The sequence below is a fragment of the Pelecanus crispus genome, chromosome 7, assembly GCF_030463565.1.
Source record: "Pelecanus crispus isolate bPelCri1 chromosome 7, bPelCri1.pri, whole genome shotgun sequence".
Lineage (NCBI taxonomy): Eukaryota > Metazoa > Chordata > Aves > Pelecaniformes > Pelecanidae > Pelecanus > Pelecanus crispus.
In genome coordinates, this window is record NC_134649.1 from 32,854,273 (window position 1) to 32,882,066 (window position 27,794).

Below are 27,794 nucleotides of genomic sequence, written 5' to 3' on the forward strand. Positions count from 1 at the left end.
TCTTCTTGGGTACAAGCATCTAGCGCTCACCTTTGAAAGCAGAATAACTTTCTGATGAAAAGTGGCAAAACAGAAATGACTTGGTGGCTTACTTGAAGGGGAGAAAGCCAAGTTTGCTGCTCTCCCTGGCAGCAGTTCACAGCGTACTGTTTGTTCCCCCTCTGACAGGGGTTTGTGTAAGCGCGTGTGGTGGTAACTAGGCCAAACCCATTGTGTTTGAATATGCCAGCTGTCTTCTGACTGTTCCAGCCTCAATCTGCTGCATGCTTAGATGACATCCAAGTCTTACTGGCATTACTTAAATTATTAACAATAAGCTTTAGAAGAAAAACAAAGGCGGCACTGTATTCTTTCGAGTCTCTATGAAGTACTGGGGGGTGGGTGATAGCCTTCTGCTCTTTCAGCAGGATTAGCAGTCTGAAACTACCCAGAAGCTACAGGGTGCTCCTAAGAGCTCTGTAGCATTGTATAACTGTTGGACAAATTGATACTCACCAGGTACATCTTTTTTCCATGTGCTCAGTGGTTCAGACATCATTTGCAGTAGTGTCACAAGATATAGAAAGCTTTTGAGAAGCAAGGGACCTTGCTTCATTCTGTATTTTACGAGCTGGCTGCAAGGAGAAGAGTTTTGAAAAGAGGTTTGCAGTAATCGCATTAGTTTTTTCTTTCTTGTTAATGGTTAAAAATCAAAATTCAGAAGTAGGTATTGCAACAAAGCAGGATCTCATTTTGTGCCCTTTTTACAGCAAGTAGAAGGAGCCACAGCTGCTGTATTAAAAACAAGCAAAACTGGAAGAAAGACTTTGTGCTTGGCAGTTCAGCAGGATGCTTCCTCTCTGGCAGATCAGGCAAGTGGTACGAAAGCTCCACACAGTCGTTGCCTGATGATTTTCTCCTGGTAAGCTGCTGTGATCATATTGCGTACTTCTATTAATAGGAAGTGGTGTTTAACAGCAGAATCTCACATTCCTGGGCAGTATGCTGTGGCTGCTGCGGGATACTTAGGCCTCACTGTCTTCTGCTTATACTGCCTCAGAACAAATATTTAGCACGATCACTGAAGCCTGACTCTGCTTGGCTCGAACTCCTCTGAGTGAGGGACCGGCTTTATAAAAAAGCAGTTAGAGTGGCACTGAGCTGTTTCCCACAACAGCTAGTGCTACACTATGAATCTCTGCTTTTGCCTCATTCTTCATTTTGGTTAAGTCTCCTCAAATATTTGTGTTATTTTTATAAGTGATCAGGGCTTACAAATCATTATTTTTCACTGTAGTTTAAAGACAACTGGAGTTTAATTGTATATTCTAGAAAAAAAAATCATAAAGCCATGAATGAAAGTTTAATGTAAGTTTCTTTTAATTAAAGACAAATAAAAGAATCAAGGGCTCAAATGCTTTTTAAAAAGACACCTTCTGTTCCCCAATGTCTTCTCTCGAGCAAAATATACAGCATATATATATAACATAACTACATTCAAGTACCAAACAGAATTTACATTTTCACAAATAGAGGAAAAAAAATGCACGATTCACATACCTTAAACCCAACCATGCACAAAAGAACACTGCCAAGAAATCAGCACTTGAACATAATTAATCACACTACTGTGTATTATTCTGAAGTATCGACAACATCGTTGGAACACCTAACACTTAGCACTTGGGAGTTTTGGGTTTATAATGTTTAACCGTTTAACCCTGATTTAAAGTCCAACTCTGTTCAGAGACTTACTTGCCTAAGATCTGTTCAAATTTAGGATTAATAAAAGAAAATCCATCAAATGCAGACTGATCCATGGACTCGATCAGGTTTTTGTCACTGTAAGACAATTTTGGCTTCTCACTCAAAAATTCTCTGTCAAAGTTGTTGTAGTCGCTTGCTGACTTCTGTGTTAAACAGAGAGGGAAGATAGTTTGAGACAAACTTTGTAATTTCTTCCAGAACAAATTGCTTAAATATGAAAGGCTAGGAAGTTATTTCTTGAGCTCCCTCCCTCCTCCCCTCTCTTAAAATAGGCAAAAAGGCAATTTTTCTTTAAACAACACTGTAAGATTATAGCTGGGCAATTGCTTATTGTTAGTTGAAAACAAATAGCACCAGATTGCTGCTTTGGAGAAGAACCACCTGGATTTGTGATAACATTTCATAGAATTACCCAAAGATTCTCTACTGACAAAAGCAATGCAATACTGGCAAGAAATGTTGGACTTAAATGTCATTAAGCAAAAGTTTTAAATTCCTGAAAGCATTTTACGGTCCGTACTTGTTCAGAGAAAAAAATGATGCCCTATTGTAGCTGCTTTGTGTCTGGATAAAATATTTGTGCATATTTCATAAAAATTCATGTTACTAAAGACTGTGTTTTACCAACCTTTGGAGGTTCAGAGTGTAGGATCCTTACGTTTCCAGAGTTCTATGGGAACATGCAACATGAAGCTGCCTGTTCTTGAACGGGACAGCTCTCCTCCAATGTAAGTATGTTTTAAAGAGACTGTGTTACCTCCAGATCATTTTACCTGTACCAGTACAGGGTGGAGGAAAACTGGTTTGGATTTTTAACCAGGTGAGATGAAGCAGCAGCATCCCATGGTGATACAGACTATGAGCAACATGTGGTCTGTTCTTTAGATGTTTTTTCAGGTAACGTTAGGCATGTACATTACAAATAGTTTTAAGTTCAGTACTATAGAGAATGCATCTTTTTTGCCCACTTGGAGACTCTCGGATGAATTTGAAACAGCATGTATTTAATGCTTGTACACAATGCCTGCAGGCAGTTACCAACTGAGGAGCCTCAAGTTATTGGTCCTTCTCCCATGCGGTATTACAGAAGAGAAAAATGCAAGAAACTATCAACTTTTCTAACATCGAGGAGAATGAATATCAGAGCTATTAGTTCATTTTCCTGAAGATTCTATTAGTAAAGAAGCTCCTTGACAGTCTTAATGGAAGATTTCAGGGCAGTCAGAGGAATATAGTGCACCTTTTCATAACTGAACCTACCAAGAACAATTGAGTTTGAGATGCATAACTCTTATTTTATAAAATGTGAGGAGAAACTTGCAGTAGGATAGTCTGAGCAAGTTAGAGAAATCACCCCTTGCCCCTAGGCTGACATTTGCAATACTGCTACAGAACAGAGAGTAACCCACGTACCACTTTCGGCCTGAAAGGAGGGTCTACCTCCCTCTTCTCTAGCGCCATCCAGTTGATGGTTTTGAAGAAAGGATGGTCTCTGATATGCCCAGTGACCCCAAGTCGTCTCGTTGGATCCCTTTCAAATAGCTGCAAGAGAAGATAACTCAGTAAGCCTTACGTCTGCTCAAAAGGCAGGTGGTGCTGGAAGAATAATGGGTATACTGCTAAAAGAACAAAAGTTGCTTACAGTAAACAGACCATTAGTAATTCATCTGACCTGGCTTTTGATTTGTAAAAGTAACTTGCTTGCTGATAAACAGCTTCTTCTAAAAGCCTAGATTTGTCCCTCCCTGGACAAATACAATACCATGACCCACTTGTTGATCATCAGTCCTACCTTTTCTAATATATCTTTTGATTCCTTGGTGATCCAGCGTGGGTAATGAGGGGTGTCCACTCGGATTGACTCAAACAATTCATCTTCATCATCCCCATGGAAAGGGGATTGTCCAATAAGCATCTCATACAGCAGGACCCCAAATGACCACCAGTCCACAGAGAATGTGTACCGCAAACCTTGCAGGATCTTGTTCCACAGAAGAAGTGCAGAGGAAGAAATACAAGTAATTAGTATAAGGCAGCAATATATACCAAAAAACAGAAGAGGGATTTTAAGAGAGGATTTTTAATAACCAGGATATTTGTGGGGGAGGGCAGAAAATCCAGCTATTTGACAAATTGTTGCCACTGATGCATATCTGTCGTTTTATCCTTGGCTGCTCTTTGTGGAAGTGTGGACAGCTCAGTGCTCTCATTCAGAAATTTTCTCCCATTAACTTTTTATACTTGGAAAATATCTCCTCTAGTTTCTTTACAAGATGAAGAGAGAAGCAAGTAGCAATGAAAAGTAGATTATTACCAGACTGACATAATTTATAGCTTTTAACAGCTAACTACCTTATTTAGACTGCTTTGCAAATCAGATTAAAAAAACAACTATGAACAGAGGGAATTTAACATAGTAAGATTCCCTTTAGAAGCTGCTTTTGCTTTGAATTTTGGTTGTTTGCATGGGCACAAGTCTGTTCACCATCTGCAGTGCACACAGATTCATTTTGCAGGAGCCCCGTGTGTATGCTAGCTGTAAAGGCATAAGGGAAAACTAGCTGTTCAAAATTGGAACATTTTAACATTTCAAAAACATTTTTTAAACTTGCAGCTATAGAATATTTACAAGTCTCAAGTACCTCCTTCTACAGAGAACTCAGATTTTTTTTTTTTTTTAGACTTTTATATATTTTATTTTTATAGACTTTTATATTTCTGAACTATTAGTCTACAACGGGATTATTAATCACAATGGCCATTCTAACATCGGTGTATTAAACCCATCCCAGTAGTATGTGGCAGTGACATGCTGACCTCAGGAGCAATGTAGTCTGGGGTTCCGCAGAAAGTGCTTGCCTTGTTCTCGCCAACAACATTTTCTTTGCACATTCCAAAATCGGCTATTTTGATGTGGCCTTCTTTATCAAGCATCACATTGTCCAGTTTTAGGTCTCTGCAAAAAGTGTTTTAAGAAAAAAAAAAGTTGGACAAGTGAGTCATTTTTGTAGTCAGATGCATGCAGTTTCTTCACTGATAAACACCAACCCTACATCACACAAAGAAGCTTTTCAAGAAAATAATCATCTATCAACACAACACATACAAAAATAGTATTTTTGTACTTTGAAGGTGGTAGGGAGAAGGGAAGAATTCTCTCTTGTTAGAGTAAATAAGAGGCTGAGGTGTATATATAGTGTGTGACCTTATAATCCTCAACATCTGCTTTCAGATCCAAAAGCACACCCAGTGCTTCTGTTCCTTCTGGAAGGAGGCATGAGTTAATGGCCCACCAGCTGACACAGTACTACACCGAGTCCGTAGCTCAAAAGAAGGATTGTTGGATTCTTAGGGCATTTGGCAGGAGCATGAATGGTTGAAGCCTGCCCAATTTTTAATACTACCTGTGACTGTTCCTAGTTATAGCACGAGGGGGTTCACGTGTTGTGGCCACAGTCTGTGAAGTGTCCTATTCATGTCTTTTTTTCAGAATAACACTATTCAATCAAGTAAGAGCTTTTTACCGGCAGTTTCCAAAAGCTACATTCCCTCCCTTTGACTATGATGCATTTTTTGTCCATCTGGCTGCAAAAGCACATACCAAGGAGGGCAGGCTGAAGAGAAACTGAACAGCCCTTCTGCTTACCAAGACAGACTTGAATAGAGCAGATGATAATTAAATAAAGGGCAGTCTTTTCTCCTTGGCTACTTAAGTTCCCAGTGTCAGCTACTTGCACTGCTCAGACCGTGAGCTGCAGCTCCAACCAAGAGTCCCTGATCTAATGCAACGTACCATAAGTCCTCCCATGTTTGGACATCAGCTGCTGTTTACCTGAGTAAATGGAATATATTGGAGATGGGGAAGACTTAGGGCACTGCACTTACCTAGCTACAGCAAGTTCTAAAATCTTTTGTATGGATGTGCACTTAGATGCAACACCTACCTAAAAGTGCTCCAGTCAGGTTCTGTGATTAAACCCATAAACATCCTGTGTGAGACAGGGCAAAAAAAGTACCTTTGGTTTTGCTGGTGTCTTGTTGGAAAATGGTACTGTTTCCCTGAAAATATTTCACACTATGAAATCTCCCTCCAGGAGCATTCTAATTTAACATAGGGAAATTTAACAGCAAGCCTAAAAATGCTCTAGAAAGTCTGGGATAGAAGGATTTCATGCTGATGACAGTGTATCCTGGAGGTTGGTCCTTTCCTGTATAAAAATCTGCAGGAGGCAGTGGGAATACAGATGGGTACATTAAGTACATTCCTGGGTTATGGCTGTCTTCTCTGAGAGGCAGATAGCCCTGTAAGAATCATCTTTCTTCACCAAGGAGGATTCTTGTGATGTTCATCCTCTTTACAAACACTTTTTTACTAGTCTCTGACTACAGAGAATTGCTTTGAACGATGGATGCTCCAGCAGATGCTTCCTGTTTCTATAAAGGGAGATGGACAATACCAGATGTTCTGGGGCACGTTCACCTAAGGCCTTGCCTAACTTGCTCTCAAGCACACAGCCATTATTCTTTATACAAGTTTGTTACAGAGGTAAGAGCTACCTGAGCAAGTAGTTACCAAAGGGAGCTTTGAAGCTGGGGGTGGGGTGAAAAGGCTGGAGAAAGGATATTGAGAGAAAAACTACATTAAAATAAACTTCTGAGCTCCTGTAGCATGGGTATTTACAGTCAGAAGCAGCTGATCAGGATCTGGCCCCTGATGTTTCAACCTGGTGAGGCAGAAGCATCAATATTTTGGTTTCAATGGAAAGCAAAAGCAGACAACTTTCACCTCAGTGGTTTTCACAAGGCCGGTAGGAATTGATAGCCTCAAGGACCCTCTCCCTTGCCTCCAAACTAAATAGACTCATAATCTGAAGGCAGTGTTTAAAAATAACTGAAACAAAACCGCTTTTGTGTAACACAAATAACATTCCATCATTCTGGTTGCCAAGGAAAGACACACAGATATAGATTCATCTCAGGCATGTTAATGCCCTTGGAAGAACATCAGATCTCTGACAGACAGCTTTTACTTGTTACATCAATCAGTAACTCAAAGATGCATGAAGTGCTAAGACAATTCACAGGTCCCACGCTGGAGCTAGTAGGTACTCACCTATAAATAATGCCTTTGCTGTGAAGAAACTGTAAGCCACATAAAATTTCAGCTCCATAAAACCTGAAAAGACCAAAACATCTTTTAATCTGTCTTGCTTGATTAAAACATAGTCAATGCAGCTGGCCAAAAGAGCTGCCGTGTCTCTTCATGGAGTGAGAAGTATTGTACACTCCTTTAGATACTAATACACCTGTATTTATATAGCTAGACGCTGTAATCTTCAAGTTAATCACCACACATCTGTGTTATCTAATGCCAAACAATAGAGGGGACAGCAACTTGCCTTAATCCTTCATTCCGCTTCCATTAGGGAACATTGTCCCTCCTCTGCTCTTTAATAGTCTTTGTATTCTGCTCTTTAATAGTCTTTGTGTGTATGTACAGACACATGCACATGCCTTTTGAAAGACAGCTACTGGGAGCTCAGTGCTGGCAGGATTGTTTTATGAGGGACTGGGCACTCATGGCTAAGTTAGAAATGGACCTCGCCTATCCCCTCCTGCACCTGCCCTGTTGCAGCAGACAAACTGAAAAGTAGCATTGCTTCGGGGGCATTCTCCTCAAAAAGGAGGTGATAACCCAGAGGATGTGAAGGAAAATGCTAAAATAATGCTTTTCTCTCCCCCTGGAAATGTATTAAAAGTTTTGGTTTGTTTTTTTTTTAATTAAACAAATACAAAACTATTTCCACTTCTGTACAGCAAAATGAATGTCAACCCAGAAATTTCAGAAATAGGTACAGAGGATGCCAGAAGAGGCTGCCAGATGCACAGACGTTTGCTGAAACGCAGGCAAGCTGGAAGGGCTTTGTCTGGATTTTTGCTGGGAGGAGTGGGAATAGAGCTTGCCCTGACCCATACGGGTACTATCGTATCAACTTAGCAATACTAGCGAATATTGTAAGTTGGACTTTTTTCCCCCATGCTGTTTTCCAAATTTTCTGTGAAAATACTGTCCTAAAGGACACTGAAGCTGTACCTTTTGCTTTTCAGTGCTGGCTCATATTGCAGTTTACCCAGCATCTCTAGGTACAAGCATCCCTTAAAGTAAAACATCACACTGCTACATAATTTAAGAAAACCTAACTCCATACATCATTAAGGGAGCTTCTTCATTGTATCAAACCAGTGTCTAGAAATACATTTTCAATCATCTGCCACTGAAACTTGAGTGAAAGACTGCAGGTAAGTGGTGCAGAACTAGAAGCAGTAAAACCAGAGAGATTAAAATCATTCATAGAAATAGGGACTGAAGGGACTTACGTTGCTCTGTAGAGATCAAAACGCCCCTTGTCTTGGATGTGGAACATCAGGTCTCCCCCATTCAGGAACTCCATAACAAAGAACAGATGATCCTATTTGCAAATAACCAGAGAATGGAAAAATCACTGATGCTATTGCAACTGCATATGAAGTAGCGATGTGGCTACTGGGGACCAAGCAGCCACTTTCCTCCTCTCCTGAAGTATTTCTCCATTTCATGCACCCCTAAGAGTGTATGAGGCTCCTAAGGATTTGAGTAGCCTGGTCTAGTAAAGCTAAACAGCTGATTTTGTATTCTGTGGATTTCTAGACTGAATAAAAAAATATACATTTAAACAGACTTACTGACTTCTACCTGTGATAGTTATATTTTTCCCCCTCACTGAGGATAAAGCTAAGATCAAGGATTTAAATTAAAGTGCCTCTTACTCCAGATTGCATAGATATTTTTCTGATCTCATCCTGTTCTTATCAGCGTACGTTGAGGGGTCGGTTACTTTCCACAAGGCCTGAGAACTACTGCACGGAGCACAGGAAAAGGAGACTTAATTCTTGCATCGCTAAGTTACTTTCATTACTGGTTACTGGTAACAGCATCCATTAAAAGGCTAAATCTGTTGTGCTGCTGTCACCATTGGGCTTTTCCTTACCTTTGTCTGAAATGTGCAGTAAAGATGTGTGAGGAAGGGATTTTCCCATGCAAGTGCAAGGACCCGCTTTTCCACCATGGTACATTCCACATCATCATCAATTAGCACCACATCTTTTTTCAGAGCTTTGATAGCAAAGAATTCATTCTTCCCTTTCAGCTCAGCAAGCAGGACCTACAAAAAACAAAAGATGAGATTACAGCACGTGTAGGAAAGACTGTTGCTGATGGTGTCAGTAAGGGAAAGTCAAAGGTGTTTATAGCAGGTGCAGTGTCAATTAAAAAGCATTTAAACAGGAAAGGTGAATGAGATTTGGGAAGGTGAAGTTGCTGGGCACAGAGATGAGGAGATGGGGCTCATGGATCACGTAACACAGGCACAGCAGCTTCCAGGGCAGTTTTTCTGTCAACGTCTTGTGAGTGTCTAAACAGAAGACATGTAGAGCCTGTTCCTTCGCTAGAGCTGTAGTTTCACAGAAAACAGTAGGCAGAATCTGTGGAGGTCATGCTGCTCCCCCACATCTCCCCCGGCCATTGCACCGGAGCACTACAAGGCTGTTTCTATACAGAGTGTATGAACATAAAACGTCCTTTTGCACTGTGGTGCATAAAGGGCAATTCCTCTGCCTCAATATGGCCTCAAGCTGCATCAGGGGAGGTTTAGATTGGGTATTAGGAAAAATTTCTTCACGGAAGGAGTGGTCAAGCGTTGGAACAGGCTGCCCAGAGAGGTGGTAGAGTCACCATCCCTGGAGGTGCTCCAAAAATGGGTAGACGTGGCCCTTTAGGACACGGTTTATTAGGCATGGTGGTGTTGGGTTGATGGTTGGACTGATTATCTTAGAGGTCCTTTCCAACCTTAATGATTCCTAGTTTTCACTTTCATTAAAAAATAATCCAGCCACCAAGCCAGGAAACATGAAATTACTACTCTACCCTTAATTGGTTTAGTGGTGGACTTGGTAGTGTTAGGTTAATGGTTGGACTGGATGATCTTAAAAGTCTTTTCCAACCTAACCGATCCTATGATTCTATGAATACTAAATAACTGAAAAACTGTTATGCATTATGAATCACTTTTGAGTTTAGACAAGATTCAGGTGATGAATTTCTAGTGTCTTTGACAAAGATGGATATATTAAATTCTGTTAAAAGATTATCCACAAAAGCAGCTGTAACAGTAAGACCTTTCTGGTTAATGGAAATAGCCCATCACATTGCAGAGATCAAGCAAGGCAGTCACCTTAAGCTCTGTAAGTTTGTTACATACCTTTCCAAAACTTCCTTTCCCTAGTACTTTATGGAAGACAAAGCTGTCTATGTTGAATTTTCTCCTGCTTGCAATTCGTGATGTTGCCTTGGCTGTGCTTCCCTCCCAGAGTTTACCGTACTCGCTGTTATCTGCTAATTGAAACAGGGAGTTTACAGTTCAATATATGCAGAAATACTGCATGACTCGGATCCCCTGCTAAGAATTAAGTACTGACATGCTATTTCAATGCATCTGCTGCTGGAATACTGGTGAATCTAAACATAAGGGTCAATTCCTGTAGTTTACAATGAAGTTTAAATTATGCAAGGACACGTGGTAGTGTTGGATTTGAATTGAACCTGTAATTGGTTCTAACACTGGGTTTCAGCAATACTTAGACAAGCATTATAAAAATTAAAGGCCCTAAGTTTCCCCTATGACTAAGATACAGAGCAGAATTTGGAGAAAAAAATACTTTACAAGGACTGCTTGCAAACAAATTATTTTTCTTCTGTTGACAGAACAGGCTAGTCCCTCAGCCTAAACAGAGAGACCACAAAAAGATCTGATTCATGCCCAATGCTGGCTAAGAAGCATGATCATACCAGTTAATCCTGATTATATCCTAAAATTAATAACTGTACTTTTTTTTTTTGACCTTCGCTGCATAGATCTGCTGGGTCACTAACAAGACACTAACGATAATCATGAGATGATAACAGTGTATGCCCCATAAGCTGCCCAGCATCTGTGATAACCTGGGGAGGAATTACAGTGGCTGCACCCTGACTTAGTATTAAACCAAACCACTTTTGCAGGAGTTTTTTTTTTCTCTGTTTTGGCAAACCAGAACAAGTATGATAAGTAATATCAAAATAATTTTCTTAAGGCATTTCAACAGAATTAGCTCAATGTATGGATGAATGTATAAAATCCTCTACCACTCCAAAACGACCCATTATCTCTTACTGAGCCTGGTGATTTCCATCTGGTAAAAAGTTAATTCTACTGTTGCATTTATTTTTGCATAAATTATCATAGGTTAGCAGTTATGAAAATAAGGCTTATACAATACCAGAACTCTTCAGCAATAGTTAAAAACAAACAAACAAACAAAAAAAACCCCAAAAAACCAACACTAAACAAAACCTTACTCTGAACCTGTAGAGATAGGACTCCAGGTACTACTAAAACTATTTCAGCCATTCAATCTCAAGTAGTATTTTGGCTACTTACATCCTAAAATAGATAGCACTTATCATTGTTTTCTAATGGCTTGTGAGCAAATCAAGATAATTAACGATGTGTGTGTCATTTCAGTTATAGGAGGGAGAGAAGCGTGTTGTATGCACGTGTCTGGCTAGCGAGGCATCTTCCAGTTCCATCGTGGGGAACTGTGCTGCAGTGAGTAAAGCAAGCATTTTGCAGAAAGGTGGGTATGCTCATGGACTAAAACCAACAGGTATTTGTCAAAAGTTATATTAAGCATTTTGTGTGGCTGGGGGAAGGTAAAAAGAAATATATGTTTAATTTTTTCAACAGCTTATTAAAAAAAAATTGTCTAACATAAGGCAAGAATGAATAACTACTTAAATTGTTAGTTTGTGTAGTCTGGTATGTAAATGGCTACATTAAAACACTGTAGCTTTTCTCACCTGTTGTGTCTCCTCCTGGACCTCTAGGTTTCTTATCAAAATCTTGATAAATACCAACACTTTCTACAGATCCGGAATCGGACCTTCGTGTAGATTTCTGAGGAGGAGGGGAACATTTGAAGTTATATTTGCACTGTTACTTTAGAAATACTTATAACGATAGCTGTTAAATGTAACATGATGGCAGTATAAACTTATTAACTCCTAGTACATATCTTTTCTCAAGAAGTCTGCTTCATAGACTATTTAGCCACGCTCTTTACAGCTTCAGATCAGCCAATTGCTTTACTTCCTTCACTGCAAGAAAATAAGTCATTAAAATCCCTGAACAGTCTATGTTGTATTGTTCATTGCAAAATTATTAAAGGTATAATGGTTTGAATCCACAGTGGGAAGAATTTAAACTGTGGGAAGATGTCCCCTCGGATATATGTTCATTTGAAACAGGAGATGGGAAACACTGTCATACTGGGTATGCTGAAGTCATATCTGTGTGTGACATCTGTCTTTAGCACAGGGAAACAAATTTTATGTATGGAAGATCCCTGAGATCAAATTTTAGTAATGAAAAGATTGAGCTTTTCTGTATTGTGAAAGAGCTTGCACAACAGCTCTCACTTTTCAAAGTAAATATCCTGTGAAAGCTTAGGAATGCTCAGCTCAGAGGAAATACTGCTGGCTTTCGTAATATATTTTCCTGTTTTATTTCAGAGCTTGTGTCTGAATCTTTATTTGCAAGTCAGAAGTCAACCACAAGAGACAGCCATGCTGCAGCAGGAGATGAACAATGTAAACTATGGGGCCAGTGTTAATTCCAGGAGTTTTCTGCGTGTATATATCAAATTAATAAAAATTGAGAATATCTGGTATATTTCTCCTTATTTATTTCATTTTAGGATTCAATTGGAATTCTAAAATTGAAGCATGGAAAAAACAGACTTCAGCATTATGATACCACTGTTTAAACAATTAAACAGAAAGGGAGAGAATAACCTTGGCACCACAGAAGAACAAAGTTGGATTTCAGGAAACCACACACTTTTTAAAACATTGTTAGGTGGAATTCCGCCCTCCCCCCCCCCCCCCCCCAATTTCAACTTTAGGTATTGACACCTTTGTTAGTCTCTTTACAGGTCAGATTAAAGAGAGAAGCTGTTTGCATTTCCTCTGTTCCGAACTCTGTTCCCCATAAAAGTGATACGGAAAAAATGAAGTAAAAACCCCAAAATGCTCTGAAAACAACCAATTACCTGACAAATGGCAACAAAGCATACCTGGCTAACTTGATTTAAAGCTTCAGCTAGCAACTTCTGATTTATTCCACATAAGTTTGCCACCTTCTTCTGGCATTTATGATGCACGTTCATCCCACATTCTAAAAGAAATGTAAGGACAGTTACACAAGCATCAGGAAAATACTGTCTGACATTACAACAAAAAGGGCTGTTTCTCTGTGCAGTTCAAAAAAAGACCAGATTGGACATGGATCTATCATTACTAAAATTGCAGTTTTAATCTTTAACTCAATGAAGGCTACAAAAATTGTTCAAAAGGAAAAAAAACTCCAATCATCATTACTTTATTCTCAAAATCTGTTACAATAAAGATCATCTTGCTTTTTTGTGGGAGAATTATAAAAATGGTATTTACAGTAAACACTTTCAATACACTTGTAGGTGCTACCTAGAGTCAGAAGCACCAAATTTCAGCTATCCCCAAAGTAGTAATTTTGAGCACATTCAAGAGCACACCTCTGCAGCATGTTTTCTGACTGCATTAGAAGCTCACCTTGGCTGAGCTGTCACATGAGCCAAGTGCCTATTTGTCTCTTTCTAGCGGAAAAGCTTTTTCAGCCACACGTGGATGAGATGAATCCTGTTCTATGTAACAGACATATACAAATGCACAGTGTGTAGCAATACCTAAGCTCTAGTGGGGGACGGAGGCGAAGAGACTACACTGGACAAGCATTGAGAGGTCCCAGCTGCCCTCCCTCCTCCTCCGTACCTTCACATTTGAGTCCTTGTTTGACCAGCCCCCAGAGCAGGCTGCCGCAGTGGTCACAGAAGGTAGGGCTCATGTAGTTGTAAACTTTGAAGCGATGAGGCATGTCAATGTTGAAACGTTCCTTTTGAAACTGAGGACAGGGAGAGGGATGAGGCACTTTACTCAAAACAGGACCAGCTTCTGAGAAAATGGCCTGGATATTACAAAGCTACAACAATTTTATCTTGAATACCGCAGTCTTAACATCCCTCATCTAGCAAGGAAAGAATCTGCCCATCAAATACCACCCACTCCCTTGCAAAGCTTTTAACTACTTTTCTTGTTTTAAAGTTTCATCTGCTACATGTGACATACAATCTTCAAGAGAAGACGGTACCTTGGGTTGTACAGCCAAGCACTTCCCAAACAGACTTGGCCGTTTCTATACAAGGCTTTGTTAATTCAGGAGTGTTTAATTACATAATTACACTCTATATTGTTCCCGCTCTTACCATTGTGTCCCTGCTGTTGGCTGCAGTACCAGTACACCTCCCAATGATTTTGTCAATACATTTCTTATGAATAGCAGCATTACATTCTTCAAGACATGAACAAGAAAAAAAAAAAAAAAAGGATTCCTTTAGATAATAAATACATGGGATGAGGTGTTCACATTTCATAGCATAATGTGAAAAAAGACACTCCTTTCCAGCATACTGTATACACCAAAGCCTTTCTAGCATACTATATACACCAAAACCTTTCTTTTCTATCAAGATGATGATCTTTTTTTAAGCTGATTTCCCCCATTTTCTTTTACCACAACCTCTATTTCTAAACTAAATCTGCCTCCATAGGCAATGCCACCAGCATTTGACAACAGAAGGACAATATTATGCTTTTGAGTTTTACCCTTTACTATCTCCCCTACTGTTTGGAGTAATGCACAGATATGTATGCTGTCAAATGTGCTTTTCAATTCAGCTGTAAAACCCCTCAATAGTTGTAATTAATTTTAGAAAAGGTTTCACAAAACCTGCTGTCATAAACGACTGCAACTTTTCAACAGCATTACATGCTTACAAGAAGAATAGCCATGTCTAAATCTTGATACTAAAAACTCAGGTACGAACCATAACTAGACAGCCTTAAGTTATTGTGCAAAACTGATGTTTTGCCATCTACTACTACGTATAGTGATGATGCACTGTGCCATGCATATTTAGAGATTTTTCAACAGTAACTATTAGATCTACAGATTCGTGTGGAAAGTAGTACAAGAAAAAGCTAAAATCAACTTACGCCTACATTTGTATCCCTGCTTGTTGAGTCCCCTGAAAAAACAACAGATAAAGAAGGAAATCAAAAACATGTTTGCTGGAATAGAAGGTGGGTTTTTTTTATTTTTACCATGTCAACCAATCAATCCTTTGTCTATGGGAATATTTGTTCCAATTAATAAACTGGTCTAAATTCTGCTATTCAGGATCCTTTGTCTTAGCAAAGCAAGGTTTAGAAGATAAGGTAGCATGTTTGATAGACCAGCAAATTAGGAGGGGAACCCAGAAAAGACAAGGTTTCAATCACATGGGAAGTCCTCCTGATCTGACTTACTATGAAAGGGATCCAGCTTCTTGCTCTCTATGGGTCTTTACTCTGCTATCAGCCACTTCACATCTCAAAGTTTGAGCATTATTTTCTCAGATCCACCCACCTCACTCTCCTGTGAAAGAGCTGCTGTTGATCACAGGCCAGATTTCACTTGATGCTGATGGAATTTTTGCCAATTATTTCAATGGAAAAAATGTTCAAGTTCTTTTTTTTAATGTGAAAAAGACAACTATAGTTCTTATGTATAACAATGCTCTTAGTAAATATATATTTTCCATTTCCCAACACATATGAATTTACATGTCATGTTTTATCTCAATATACCTGAAGGGAATTTTGCAGTTATTTGGCCCTTGGGGGTGGGGGAAGCTTAGTGTTTCCTTCTTACCATACGAAGTCTTTGCAGACAGAGCAAAACGTAGGTTGTCCAAAGAAGGTAGCAATAAATTCATGATTTTTGATGTAGTGGATTTTGGCTTGCTTGATAGCTCCTCTTCTGTTCATAGTTACTGTCCCTTCCTCTTCCCTCATTGATTGTTTGCAGTCTAAGGGGGAGACAAGAACACACTTTTAATACTTGAAGGTATTACAAAAATTAATATTTGCTTCTCCCAAAACTTGTTTATTTTTCTGTTTCGGACTTGTGTTTCTATTTATTTTACAGATGCATTCTGCAGACTTTCAGTCCAACACATGCACACACTGCTTCCTAAGGTGTCTCCATGTCCTTGTTTGCAAGCGCTTCCCTCTCCTGCTCATTCAGAAGAAGCTTTCAGCAAACGAGCTGAGAGGAAGAAGCAGGAATGGAGTACAGTCTTGCTAGAGAAATTACAACCACAGTTGTTTCTTGAAAAAAATATACACTCCTATACATTATGTGATTTATGTACAAGAGAAATAAACATTTTATTGGAAGCACAAGGGTTTCTTCTTCAGCAGAGGCCTTTTCATGCTGCTGCTCCATGTGCCCTCCCAAACTAGGACTACAGCAGAAATGCAGGTGAAGTGCTGCAGGACCTCCTGAGTCACCACCGGACCATACCACTGTAAGATGGGTTTCTTCCAGCCTCCAGGATCATTAAGCAGTGACGACAAATGAGATTTTCAATTAGACATTTTCATTATGCTGTCTCATAATGTTGGTGCTATGTCTGTCAACATGTCTCAGTCTCATTCCTCTCCCCTCCTAGCCCCCATGGGTTATAGTACTATATAATACTATAGCAATAATAGTACATACCATAGCATATACTATAGCATCTAATACTATATTACATAGAAATTACATATAGTATGAGCCAAGAAGTAAAACAACAAAAAAATTCTTAGGCTCTGAGTCCAACTGGCTCATACAGGTCCTTCATTAAAGGTTCTAGTTATTTCAACTCATTTCCAAGGATGCTCCTGAGTTTCTCCTACAAAAATGAGTATTTTGTGTCTCAATCTTTCAGCCACAACTGAGACTATATAGTCTTTCTTACACATTTTGAAAATAATAGGAGTTTGTAATAGAGGTAACCCCATGAAGGTGTATCAAGAGAGATTGGGTAACTGGTAATTTAACCCTAGGACACATTTCTTGTCCATAGAGAGGAGCTGTTGAGGGACAATCCCAACCACCAGGCAAAGATAAAGGCTTGAATCAGCAACGGGGAGCTGAGCAACTGCTAACTGCATCAGCTCTGGCCAGCAGCTTGTGGGTCCCAATGCGGAAGAAACATCGACATGGTTCACAGGTTGAAAGTGCTGCGAAGTTTAGGGTAACAGAAGATTGCTGTTGGCAGGGTGGGAGTTTCCACAACAATGGAGTAAGGAAAAAGCCAGAAAAGCATTTTTCCCTTTGTCAATACAATCAGGTTTTATTTGCTCCATTGCATTGCTGCCTTCTATCAGTATCAGTGGAAGATTTACTTTTTATACCAATAGAAACAGATCTATTTCCTTTGCCAAGTCACTAACTGCAATGCCTGAGCTTACTACAAAGCTGCCCAGGAACTCTGATTTTTTCGTTGCTAGCTGTGCTTGGTTTTTGTCATTTTATTAGCTGGCTGCCACCACTGCTATTCCAATAGACCTCTGAACCTGCAATACAATCTATCATTTGATACCATTTTGAGTGTCCTGAACTAATTTATCAGTCACAGCCAACAGCAGCCAGACTGCAGCAGCATGTACTGTCTTAGAAAAGAAAGGACAACGTCAGCTCAGAGATTAAGGAAAGATTAAGCATATTAGTGAAAAAAAGATCAAAAAAGGTCCTTGGATTTTGCCACTAGGTATTAATGCACTTTTCTGAGAAACTGGCCATCTGGTTCAGAGAAAAACCCATCCTGCCTCCCCTTGCAAAGAGCTCACAACATACACTATGACACCCTGGCACTATGCACGCCACTGAATTACCTCTTCCACTCCAGGAACGGGATTATTTCTGCTGTTCAAACAGACTATTGAGTTCACCCAACAAAAACTCCAATCAGCTGCTGCACTTCAGCTTGTCGAAATCTGCAAACAGCACTCTTTCTGTGTTTAATCCTGCTGAGCAAATACACAGACCTCACCCCCTGTTCCTCAAATGCTTCAGGGAAACCACACACTGAAATGTGCATGCAAGGAAAACAACGCTGTTGAGAGTAATACTTCATATTGTTTGCTGCATGAAAAGGATGTCTTCATAAGGGTGATTTAATCAGTAACAGCAGCAAAGCAGAGAAAGGTGTGTTGCTTTATAGCATGTATGCTGAGGAGATAAGCTATGATGGAGCAGATTAAGGGACAAAAGCCTCCCTAAACTCTGTAACACAAGCAAGCCAAGTTTTTAGTGAGGAACTAACAGGATTCACTAGGTGAACAGGACTGTCCTGGTTTCAGCTGGGATAGAGTTAATTTTCTTCCTAGTAGCAGGCATAGTGCTGTGTTTTGGATTTAGTAGGAGAAGAATGTTGGTAACACACTGATGTTTTAGTTGTTGCTAAGTAGTGCTTATGCTAGTCAAGGACTTTTCAGCTTCCCATGCTCTGCCAGGTACACAAGAAACTGGGAGGGGGCACAGCCAGAATAGTTGATCCAAACTGACCAAAGGGCTATTCTATACCATATGACGTCATGCTCAGTGTATAACCTGGGGGGGGTTGGCCGGGGAGCAGCGATCGCTGCTCGGGAGCTGGCTGGGTATCAGTCAGCGGGTGGTGAGCAATTGCATTGTGCATCACCTGCTTTGTATATTGTTATTGTTATTATCATTATTATATTGTTATTATTATCATTACTATTTTACTTTATTTCAATTATTAAACTGTTCTTATCTCAACCCAGGAGTGTTTCTCACTCTTACTCCTCCAATTCTCTCCCCCATCCCATCAGGGTAGGGGGAGTGAGCGAGTGGCTGCGTGGTGTTTAGTTGCTGGCTGGGGCTAAACCATGACAAGGACACAGCTTCTCCTCATGCTGAAATACTTGTAGCAATTTAGTATTGCTGATTCTGTGTGCAAAATTCTCTGGCAAAACTCGATCAGGATATGGGAAACTGTGGTGTTTCCTCCCTGTCTGGAACACTGATGTCGAACTTAACAGAAATACATTAGACTGGCCTCTATTCTTTGAGAGGGTAATTAATAAACTAATCATTTAGTTTGTACGGAGGAAAAAAAAAAAAAAAAAGAAAAAAAAAAAGAGGGACCACACACACACACTTTCCTTAAACATACTTTAACTGTGAAGAATCCTTGAGCACAGCAAAACTTCAAAACCTGCATGTGAGAATACAGTCTTCACAACCAGCTGCCTTATTAAATACCTTTGCCAAAACCAACCATTATATCAACGTATAGCTGAAAACATTTTTGTGTGCTGCAGAAGCAGCTAAGAGGTTTGGACAACAGCTGTAAGTCAAGTGCACCTGAAGCCGAGATGGCTCTGAAATGATAGTATAGTTCATTTCAATTTATTATGGGCCTGTTTAACAAGTTATCTTTAATGTATAAATTACCTTTAATGTGTATTGCTCCAGAAGTTTTAAGAAGTTCAGCCAACCATGGACTCAACTGGGGAATAAAGGCTTTATTTCAAAGATGCCAAGAGAATTAACAAATGCAAGGAAGTAAATTTCCTAACAGCTCTGTGGATGCAGGGTGGAGATGGAGGGGAAGAAGACACACAAAGGGAAAGCCTTTGCTTACCGCCCCCAAGCAAGTCAGGATTTCCACAGATGAAACATTTGTCCTGGGCCAGCACACAGTCAGAAATAGTCATGTACAAAACAGCTGAATCAGCAACTGGAATCCAGGTGACCTCTGCAGCCTGGACCTGAAATTAATCGTTTTGGACCCAGCACACACACCATTAAACATAATCTATTTCCTCTATGGAGAACTGTGGTTAATATTTATCACTGACACATTGTTCACGGATTTAAAGGTCCCTTCTCAAAACCTGCAGCTGATCTGACAAATGCACCCAGAACTCCATGCTGTATACTCATTAAGGAACCATTAAGCACACCTGTGAATTGACAGTGTAGTTCTCCAGAAGTGCTGTAAACATAACACTGTATACATAATTTAATTACAGTGCCAGTCCTTCTGAATATTTCATAGTCCTTACAGGCACTAACATAACATGCAACCCACAGCGTGGAAAACATTTCCTAGAACAATATAGCTAGGACTCTGCTGAACTGCAATAAACCTCAAGGTAAGATGTCAAATTGTCTCAGCTGAACCTCAAAAGTTCAAGGACAAAAGAAAGCAACCTCCAGAATAACCCTACTAGATTTTTTAAAAGAAAGACTAGAAAAAATATTTGCCGTCTTCAGAGTTCATTTTCCATTTTAACTTGTGCATTTCACAGTTCTGTTTGTGAACAGCGGAAACGTAACAGTGCTACTGTCAGAAACTGAGAACCAGGACTTCACTTCAAACAGGGCCAGGCAAAACACTTTCTGAATTAACTGGCTGCTTAAGTTTAGGTTTGCCTGACACTTCTTTATCATAAATTACAAAACCTACTAACATTTCTGTTCAGTGTCCCCTTCTGCTGTTCTACTGCCTTGCACTTGGCTTTGTTTGAAAGTTAAGTGTGCCTTCAGGTCAAGAAAAATATTAATCTCACAGAGCAATCATTAAAAAGGAAAGCTTATTCCTTACAAAGGAGACTTTTCTGGCATGACCTATCTCAGAGGAAGACTGATCTTTACTCTGGTCCTGGAGACGACTGCTTTACAAATAATCTGTACAAAAAACCACCCCAACAAACCATTTACAGAAAGACAAGTTTCCCAGAAGTCTACATTCCTGTGACATGAACTTGCTATGTTTAATCACTTTTTTTTTTTTTTTTTGTGATCATCACAACATTTCATTTACAGGCAGAGTATTAATATTGCTATGTATTTATCTCTTTTTTTTTTTTTAATTAAACTGTCTCCTCCATTTTCAGTACTTGTGGATAGAATCATAGAATCATAGAATAGAATCGTCTAGGTTGGAAAAGACCTTTAAGATCATCCAGTCCAACCATTAACCTACACTACCAAGCCCACCTAAACCAATCAAGGGCAGACTAGACTAAACCATATCCCGAAGTGCCACATCTACCCGTTTTTTGAACACTTCCAGGGATGGGGACTCCACCACCTCTCTGGGCAGCCTGTTCCAATGCTTGACCACCCTTTCCGTAAAGAAATTTTTCCTAATTTCCAGTCTAAACCTCCCCTGGCGCAGCTTGAGCCCATTTCCTCTCGTCCTATCGCTAGCTACTTGGGAGAAGAGACCAACACCCACCTCACTACAACCTCCTTTCAGGGAGTTGTAGAGAGCGATACGGTCTCCCCTCAGCCTCCTCTTCTCCAGGCTAAACAACCCCAGTTCCCTCAGCCGCTCCTCATAAGACTTGTTCTCCATACCCTTCACCAGCTTTGTTGCCCTTCTCTGAACACGCTCCAGCACCTCAATGTCTTTCTTGTATTGAGGGGCCCAAAACTGGACACAGGATTCCAGGTGCGGCCTCACCAGCCCCGAGTGCAGGGGGACAATCACCTCCCTGCTCCTGCTGGCCACAGCATTCCTGATACAAGCCAGGATGCTGTTGGCCTTCTTGGCTGCCTGGGCACACTGCTGGCTCATGTTCAGCCGGCTGTCTACCAACACCCCCAGGTTCTTTTCTGCCAGGCAGCTTTCCAGCCACTCTTCCCCAAGCCTGTAGCGTTGCATAGGGTTGTTGTGACCCAAGTGCAGGACCCGGCACTTGGCCTTGTTGAACCTCATACAGTTGGCCACGGCCCATCGATCCAGCCTGTCCAGGTCCCTCTGCAGGGCCATCCTACCCTCCAGCAGATCGACACTCCCACCCAATTTGGTGTCGTCTGCAAACTTACTGAGGGCACACTCAATCCCCTCATCCAGATCATTGATAAAGATATTGAACAAGGCTGGCCCCAAAACAGAGCCCTGGGGAACACCGCTCGTGACCGGCCGCCAACTGGACTTAACACCATTTACCACTACTCTCTGGGCTTAGCCACCCAACCAGTTCTTTACCCAGCGAAGAGTATGCCTGTCCAAGCTGTGAGCTGCCAGCTTCCCAAGGAGGATATTATGCGAGACGGTGTCAAAAGCTTTGCTAAAGTCCAGGTAGATGACATCCTCAGCCTTTCCATCATCTACCAGGTGGGTCACCAGCTCATAAAAGGAGATCAGGTTGGTCGAGCGGGACCTGCCTTTCGTGAACCCATGCTGGCTGGGCCTGATCCCCTGGTTGACCTGTACTTGCCTGTGGAGTTCGCTCAAGATGAACCTCTCCATAATCTTTCCCGGCAGCGAGGTCAGGCTGACAGGCCTGTAGTTTCCCGGGTCCTCCTTCCGGCCCTTCTTGTAGATGGGCGTCACATTGGCAAGCCTCCAGTCATCAGGGACCTCCCCTGTTAACCAGGACTGCTGATAGATGATGGAAAGTGGCTTGGTGAGCTCCTCTGCCAGCTCCCTCAGTACTCTCGAGTGGATCCCATCCGGCCCCATAGACTTGTGAGCATCCAGGTGGCATAGCAGGTCATTAACTGCTTCCTCCTGGACTATGAGGGCTCCATTCTGGTCCCCATCCCTATCCTCTAGCTCAGGGGCCTGAGTACACTGGGGATGACCGGTCTGGCTGTTGAATACAGAGGCAAAGAAGGCGTTAAGTACCTCAGCCTTTTCCTTGTCCTCGGTGACAATGTTCCCCCCCACATCCACCAAGAATGGAGATCCTCCTTGGCTCTCCTTTTATTGCTGATGTACTTATAAAAGCATTTTTTTATTGTCTTTTACAGCATTGGCCAGATTGAGTTCTAGCTGGGCTTTTGCTTTTCTAATTTCCTCCCTGCAGGACCTAACAAGATCCCTGTACTACTCCTGAGTTGCCCGCCCCTTCTTCCAAAGGTGGTAGACTCTCCTTTTTTCCCTGAGTCCCCGCAAAAGCTCCCTATTCAGCCAGGCCGGTCGATTTCCCTGCTGGTTGGTCTTACGACACACAGGGACAGCCCTCTCCTGCGCCCTTAAGACTTCCTTCTTGAAGAAGGCCCAGCCTTCCTGGACCCCTTTGCCCTTCAGGACCGCCTCCCAAGGGACTTTACCAACCAGCGTCCTGAACAGGCCAAAGTCTGCCCTCCGGAAGTCCATGGTAATAGTTTTGCTGCCCCTCCGCTTAGCATCACCCAAAATTGAGAACTTTATCATGTCGTGGTCGCTAAGCCCGAGACGGCCTCCAACCTCGACATTTCCCACAAGCCCTTCTCTGTTGGTAAACAGCAGGTCAAGCGGGGCACCTCCCCTGGTAGGCTCGCTTACCAGCTGCATTAGAAAGTTGTCCCCCACATACTCTAGGAACTTCCAAGACTGCTGCCTCTCTGCTGTGTGGTATTTCCAGCAGATGTCCGGCAAGTTGAAGTCCCCCACAAGAACAAGGGCTAGCGATTGTGGGACTTCTGCCAGCTGTTTATAGAATGCCTCATCTACCTCTACATCCTGGTTGGGTGGTCTACAGCAGACTCCCAACAGGACATCCACCTTTCCGGCCTTCCCCCTCATCCTTACCCATAAGCATTCCACCTTGTCATCACCACTGTCAAGCTCTATGCAGTGAAAACACTCCCTAACATACAGAGCCACCCCACCGCCTCTCCTTCCCTGCCTATCCCTTCTGAAGAGCTTATAGCCCTCCAGTGCAGCACTCCAGTCATGAGAGTCATCCCACCACGTTTCCGTGATGGCGACTATGTCATAGCCATCCTGCTGCACAAGGGCCTCCAGCTCCTCCTGTTTGTTGCCCATGCTACGTGCATTGGTGTAGATGCACTTAAGGTGGGCTATCGATTTCGCCCCCAACGTTGTCGTGCTGCCCCTGGGCCCCTCACTAGCGGGCCCGTGTATGTCCCCTTCCCCCTTCAAACCTAGTTTAAAGCCCTCTCAATGGGTCCCGCCAACTCATTGGCGAGAATCCTTTTCCCCCTTGGAGACAGCCGATCTCCATCAGCCGCCAGCAGGCCCGGTGCCGTGTAGACCTCCCCATGATCAAAAAACCCAAAATTCCACTGATGGCACCAGCCTCTGAGCCACCTGTTAATCAGGTGAGTTTTCCCATTCCTTTCAGCATTCCTTGCTGCCACTGACGGGATTGAGGTAAACACTACCTGCGCTCCCGATCCTGCGACCACTTGCCCCAGTGCCCTGAAGTCCCTTTTCATTGCCTTAGGACTTCTCTCTGTAATCTCATCACTACCCACCTGTATAACCAGCAACGGGTAATAATCGGAGGGCCTCACGAGGTCGGGGAGTTTCCTCGTAATGTCCCTAACCCGGGCCCCAGGGAGGCAGTAGACTTCCCTGTGGGATGGGTCCGGGCGGCAGATCGGGCCCTCAGTTCCCTGCAGGAGGGAATCGCCCACCACAATTACCCTCCTTTCTTTCTTAGCAGGATTTCTTTCTTAGCAGGATTTTACACTGCTGACATTGAAGTAGCAATACCAATAATTTGCTATTGTACAAGCCAATACTATTTGCTCTCAAAGCTGGCACCTCATCTCAAATTACCTGTCTCGGCCCCAAGCAGTTAAACTACAAGCTTTAGCATCAGTGGTCAAAAATGGTGTTACAAACTCTTAGCAATACCTTTGTGAAAAGGTATGTATACTACATGTGATAGTGTACACATTTCTACTGTAAGAAAAACTACAAGTATGTTATTCTCTGTTCTGCGCAGAGACTGGGACACCCACGGGGTATGGACTTCTTACTTGCTCCTCTAAATAAATGAATGAAGTCCACTGAGCCAGCACCTACTGCTGTTTGGACGGACACTTGGCAGAGCATTGAGCTGGACTGCTCTGCAGCTACTTTTAGCATGTCTCTACTGAACTAGTCTTTCATAGGCATTAATGAAACCAACACTCTTTTAGAAAAGTGCTAAAACAAAACACCAGAGCTTTAACAAGACCTGCCTTTCAATGCAGGAGAAGAAAAATCCCATGTCCACACTACAGTCCTTGTAGCACTCACATCATCTGCAGAGCTGCTGTGCTAACACACAGATGTACAGAGTACTTTTTTTTTTTTTTTTTAATTTCAGTGTGTGTTTTGGTTAACACTTTTGCACAGATATCTGATATCTCATTTGTTGTGGTAAAACAGGGAATAAACTGGAAAATGGGTATTCTCTTTTTTCTTTTTTAATTTACACATAGTAAACCCAACCTTTAAAAATACAGCATCTAAGTCAAATTTCTTGTGAACATATAAACTACATCACATTTTCTCTGCTCTACACGTGTTAGCTACCTTACCAACCAAATACACAGCCAACGTTGTGTTTATGAAATTACTATATCTGCAAATGTTTGATTTTCTTAAAGAAAATTAAGCTAGAAAATTTTTTTATTAAAATCATGCAATTGTACTTTTAGATGCAGATTAAAGCAGATGCTAGGTGCTACTGAATAACCATCACATCTGCCAAATTTCTAGAAATAGTATTTTCTCAATTAAATGATTAAATTATACCAACTACCCCGTTTACAATTATAAGGTCCAGTTCTGGCTTTTCAGCCTGTATCATTATTATTAACTAATAATGTGACAATCCTTTCCCAACACACCTCATCCATAGAGAAACTTGCTTCAAATCTTAATTTAGACCCATACAATATGCAGACTGTGATAGAAAATCTGGGTTTTACCCTATTATTTTTTCACAGATGCCTTGGAAAAATTCTAAAATCTCATGCTTTCCCACTCAACACACACAGAGAAAAACACATTCAAAATATATGCAGGACTCTGGTTCATGTTCCTCTCACAGAAGTCAGATACTTGAGATATCAAAAGTTCCCATGCAAATTACTCACCTTCTGATACATCTAATAGCATTTTAAGGAAAGAATTCACCAACCCTTCCTCCAGGAAGCTGGAGCCAGCAAAACAGCAATTCAGAATTCAGAAACAAGACACAAACATACTTCCAAAGCCCTCAAAGCTGCTAACACCACACAAAATACTCAGCAGTACAGCAAGCCACCTCTGTGATCCTGGTTTTTCTTACTCGATAAGGTCATTAACTACATTTGAATAAACAAAGATCAAGCAAAGCATTAAATGTATTGCAACTCCCACCTATTAAAACTAAAGCTGCTTTACAGATTTATAACCTACTTTCAATACTACAACAAGAGAAGGAAGGGGAGAAAGAAAACAATATTCTTAAATGAAAATGGGGGTCAACACCCTGTTCTCATGTTTCACACATCAGAAGAAAACCTTTTAATTTCCAGCGCAAACTTATTTTCAAATCACAGGACAGAAGACAAAAAAAAAAAGTTATTTGACAGCTCTAAGTCAGGGCTCTGCAGTCCGTTTTATGGGGTCTAGAAATTAAAAAAAACCCTAAGACTAGGAAGACTTTTCATGTATAGCCCTAAATTAACTGTCCAGGCCTCAATCTGCAAAAAGAACATACAAATGAAATGTCTCAGTGTAGCCTACCACGGAGCACATTTTAATACCTGTTTATTCCATTGAAGTTTTTCTCTAATAATAAATCTGATGATGGAGCAATAACACAATTACTTCTGAATACTGCTGCCTACCACTGAAGCAGAGAAAAGCAGTTTTCTCAAAATGGCAAAATGTTTGCTACTTAGAAGGAAGGGTTGAAAAACAACAGCTTTAGTTTGCAAAACAAGCCAAAGAAAGAATTAGTCACTTTTGCAAAGTGCTTGGAGATTTTCAAATAAAAGCTAGCACCTATAACTCGAACATACTAATGGTAGCAATACCTTCAAATAAACTAGACAACAACTGAAATACCAGTTTCAGAGCAAGCCTTTTTTAGTATTTTAGAAACACAGCTACCATACACTTCTGTATGGAAAGGCACGTGAAAGAGAAAACAAAATGGTATATGCATTGGAAGGAATGTGAACTGTCTCTGAGCTTTCAACTATTAACTAAGGGTTTTAGAAATGTGAAGAATGGAAGTTAATACAAACATCCTTGTAATGGACTAACAAACTTCTCTGCTCTAACACTGGTAACAGCTAATTTAACTAGAGAAAACATTTACAGCAGTGCAATGATGACCCAAAAATAATTCAATGTTTGCATATGTAGTAACATACAGTGACGTGAGGGAGGTCTATAATTTTGAGGAGGATTAGTATGATAAATGTATTGATGTTTGATGTGAACACTGCAAATATCAGATTGAGTGACTTTCCTTCACAAAACGTAGATGTAGAAATGTTTTGAAAGGGAGTTTCCACTGCCTCTGTGGTTTGGCCACCAAAAAGGTATTGGTGAATAATTTTTTATAAAGCAGAAAGTAAATAGGAAGTTGTTGCAAAGTAGAAGGTCTAACACGAGCATTAACCTGCGAATCGTAACTTGCCAATTAAAGTATGATTGCATGACAATGATCTGTTTGGTATTTAGGCTTCATGCACTACCATCTGCAATCTCTAATAAAGGCAATGAAAAGAATTGCAAGAACATTTTATCTATTTTTAAATTATTTTGATCAATAACTAAGTACCATTATTTTAGTACTTAGAGCACACAAGTATATTACCTCCCTCCTAACAGCTAATAGCAAATTATGGAAGGTTTTCACTTATGCCATCTCTACTGTTCCTCATGTCTGTGTGGAGAGGAGTAAATATGCTTCAGCCTCATCAAATAATCAACTGAAAATAATGAAGTTGGTTTTGTACAGTTTTGGTTGAGAAACTTTTAAGTTTCCTGGACAAATGGATTTCTGTATGTCCCATTAAATAGATAGATTCTCATAATACCACTGCCCCATGAGATTGCCTTGCACAGGAAAGCCACGAAGGTTTTCTGATATAATGGCTCACAACAGTTTGAATGCAAAACAGAATATTACTGGTGCATAAACAGATAGCTTTTGATCTTCAGAGAAATGCTCTTTCTTACAGGCTCTTCAGAGTCACACAATTTTTTGAAACTTTGCTTTTCATAAAGGAGACCAAAAAAAATGA

The 27,794-nt window shown here is 40.9% G+C and overlaps 1 protein-coding gene across 3 annotated transcripts in view; it reads right to left on the reverse strand.

The window, feature by feature from the left end:
* Window positions 1–1,629: 1,629 nt before the first annotated feature.
* Window positions 1,630–27,794, reverse strand: part of PRKCD (protein kinase C delta) — a 34,313-nt gene continuing 8,148 nt past the window's right edge. The window contains exons 4-17 of one of the 3 annotated variants that reach the window (XM_075713515.1): window positions 15,666–15,822; window positions 14,969–15,000; window positions 14,179–14,264; window positions 13,688–13,817; window positions 12,955–13,055; window positions 11,702–11,777; window positions 10,044–10,177; window positions 8,775–8,948; window positions 8,125–8,216; window positions 6,860–6,922; window positions 4,564–4,702; window positions 3,539–3,727; window positions 3,160–3,288; window positions 1,630–1,889 (exon numbers count right to left, since the gene is read on the reverse strand). In XM_075713515.1, the coding sequence (XP_075569630.1) occupies window positions 1,731–1,889; window positions 3,160–3,288; window positions 3,539–3,727; window positions 4,564–4,702; window positions 6,860–6,922; window positions 8,125–8,216; window positions 8,775–8,948; window positions 10,044–10,177; window positions 11,702–11,777; window positions 12,955–13,055; window positions 13,688–13,817; window positions 14,179–14,264; window positions 14,969–15,000; window positions 15,666–15,822 (1,661 nt within the window). In that variant the 3' untranslated portion in view covers window positions 1,630–1,730. Of the gene's footprint in view, window positions 1,890–3,159; window positions 3,289–3,538; window positions 3,728–4,563; window positions 4,703–6,859; window positions 6,923–8,124; window positions 8,217–8,774; window positions 8,949–10,043; window positions 10,178–11,680; window positions 11,778–12,954; window positions 13,056–13,687; window positions 13,818–14,178; window positions 14,265–14,968; window positions 15,001–15,665; window positions 15,823–27,794 lie in introns of all 3 variants that reach the window. The other 2 variants (XM_075713514.1, XM_075713513.1) reach the window with 2 other exon arrangements.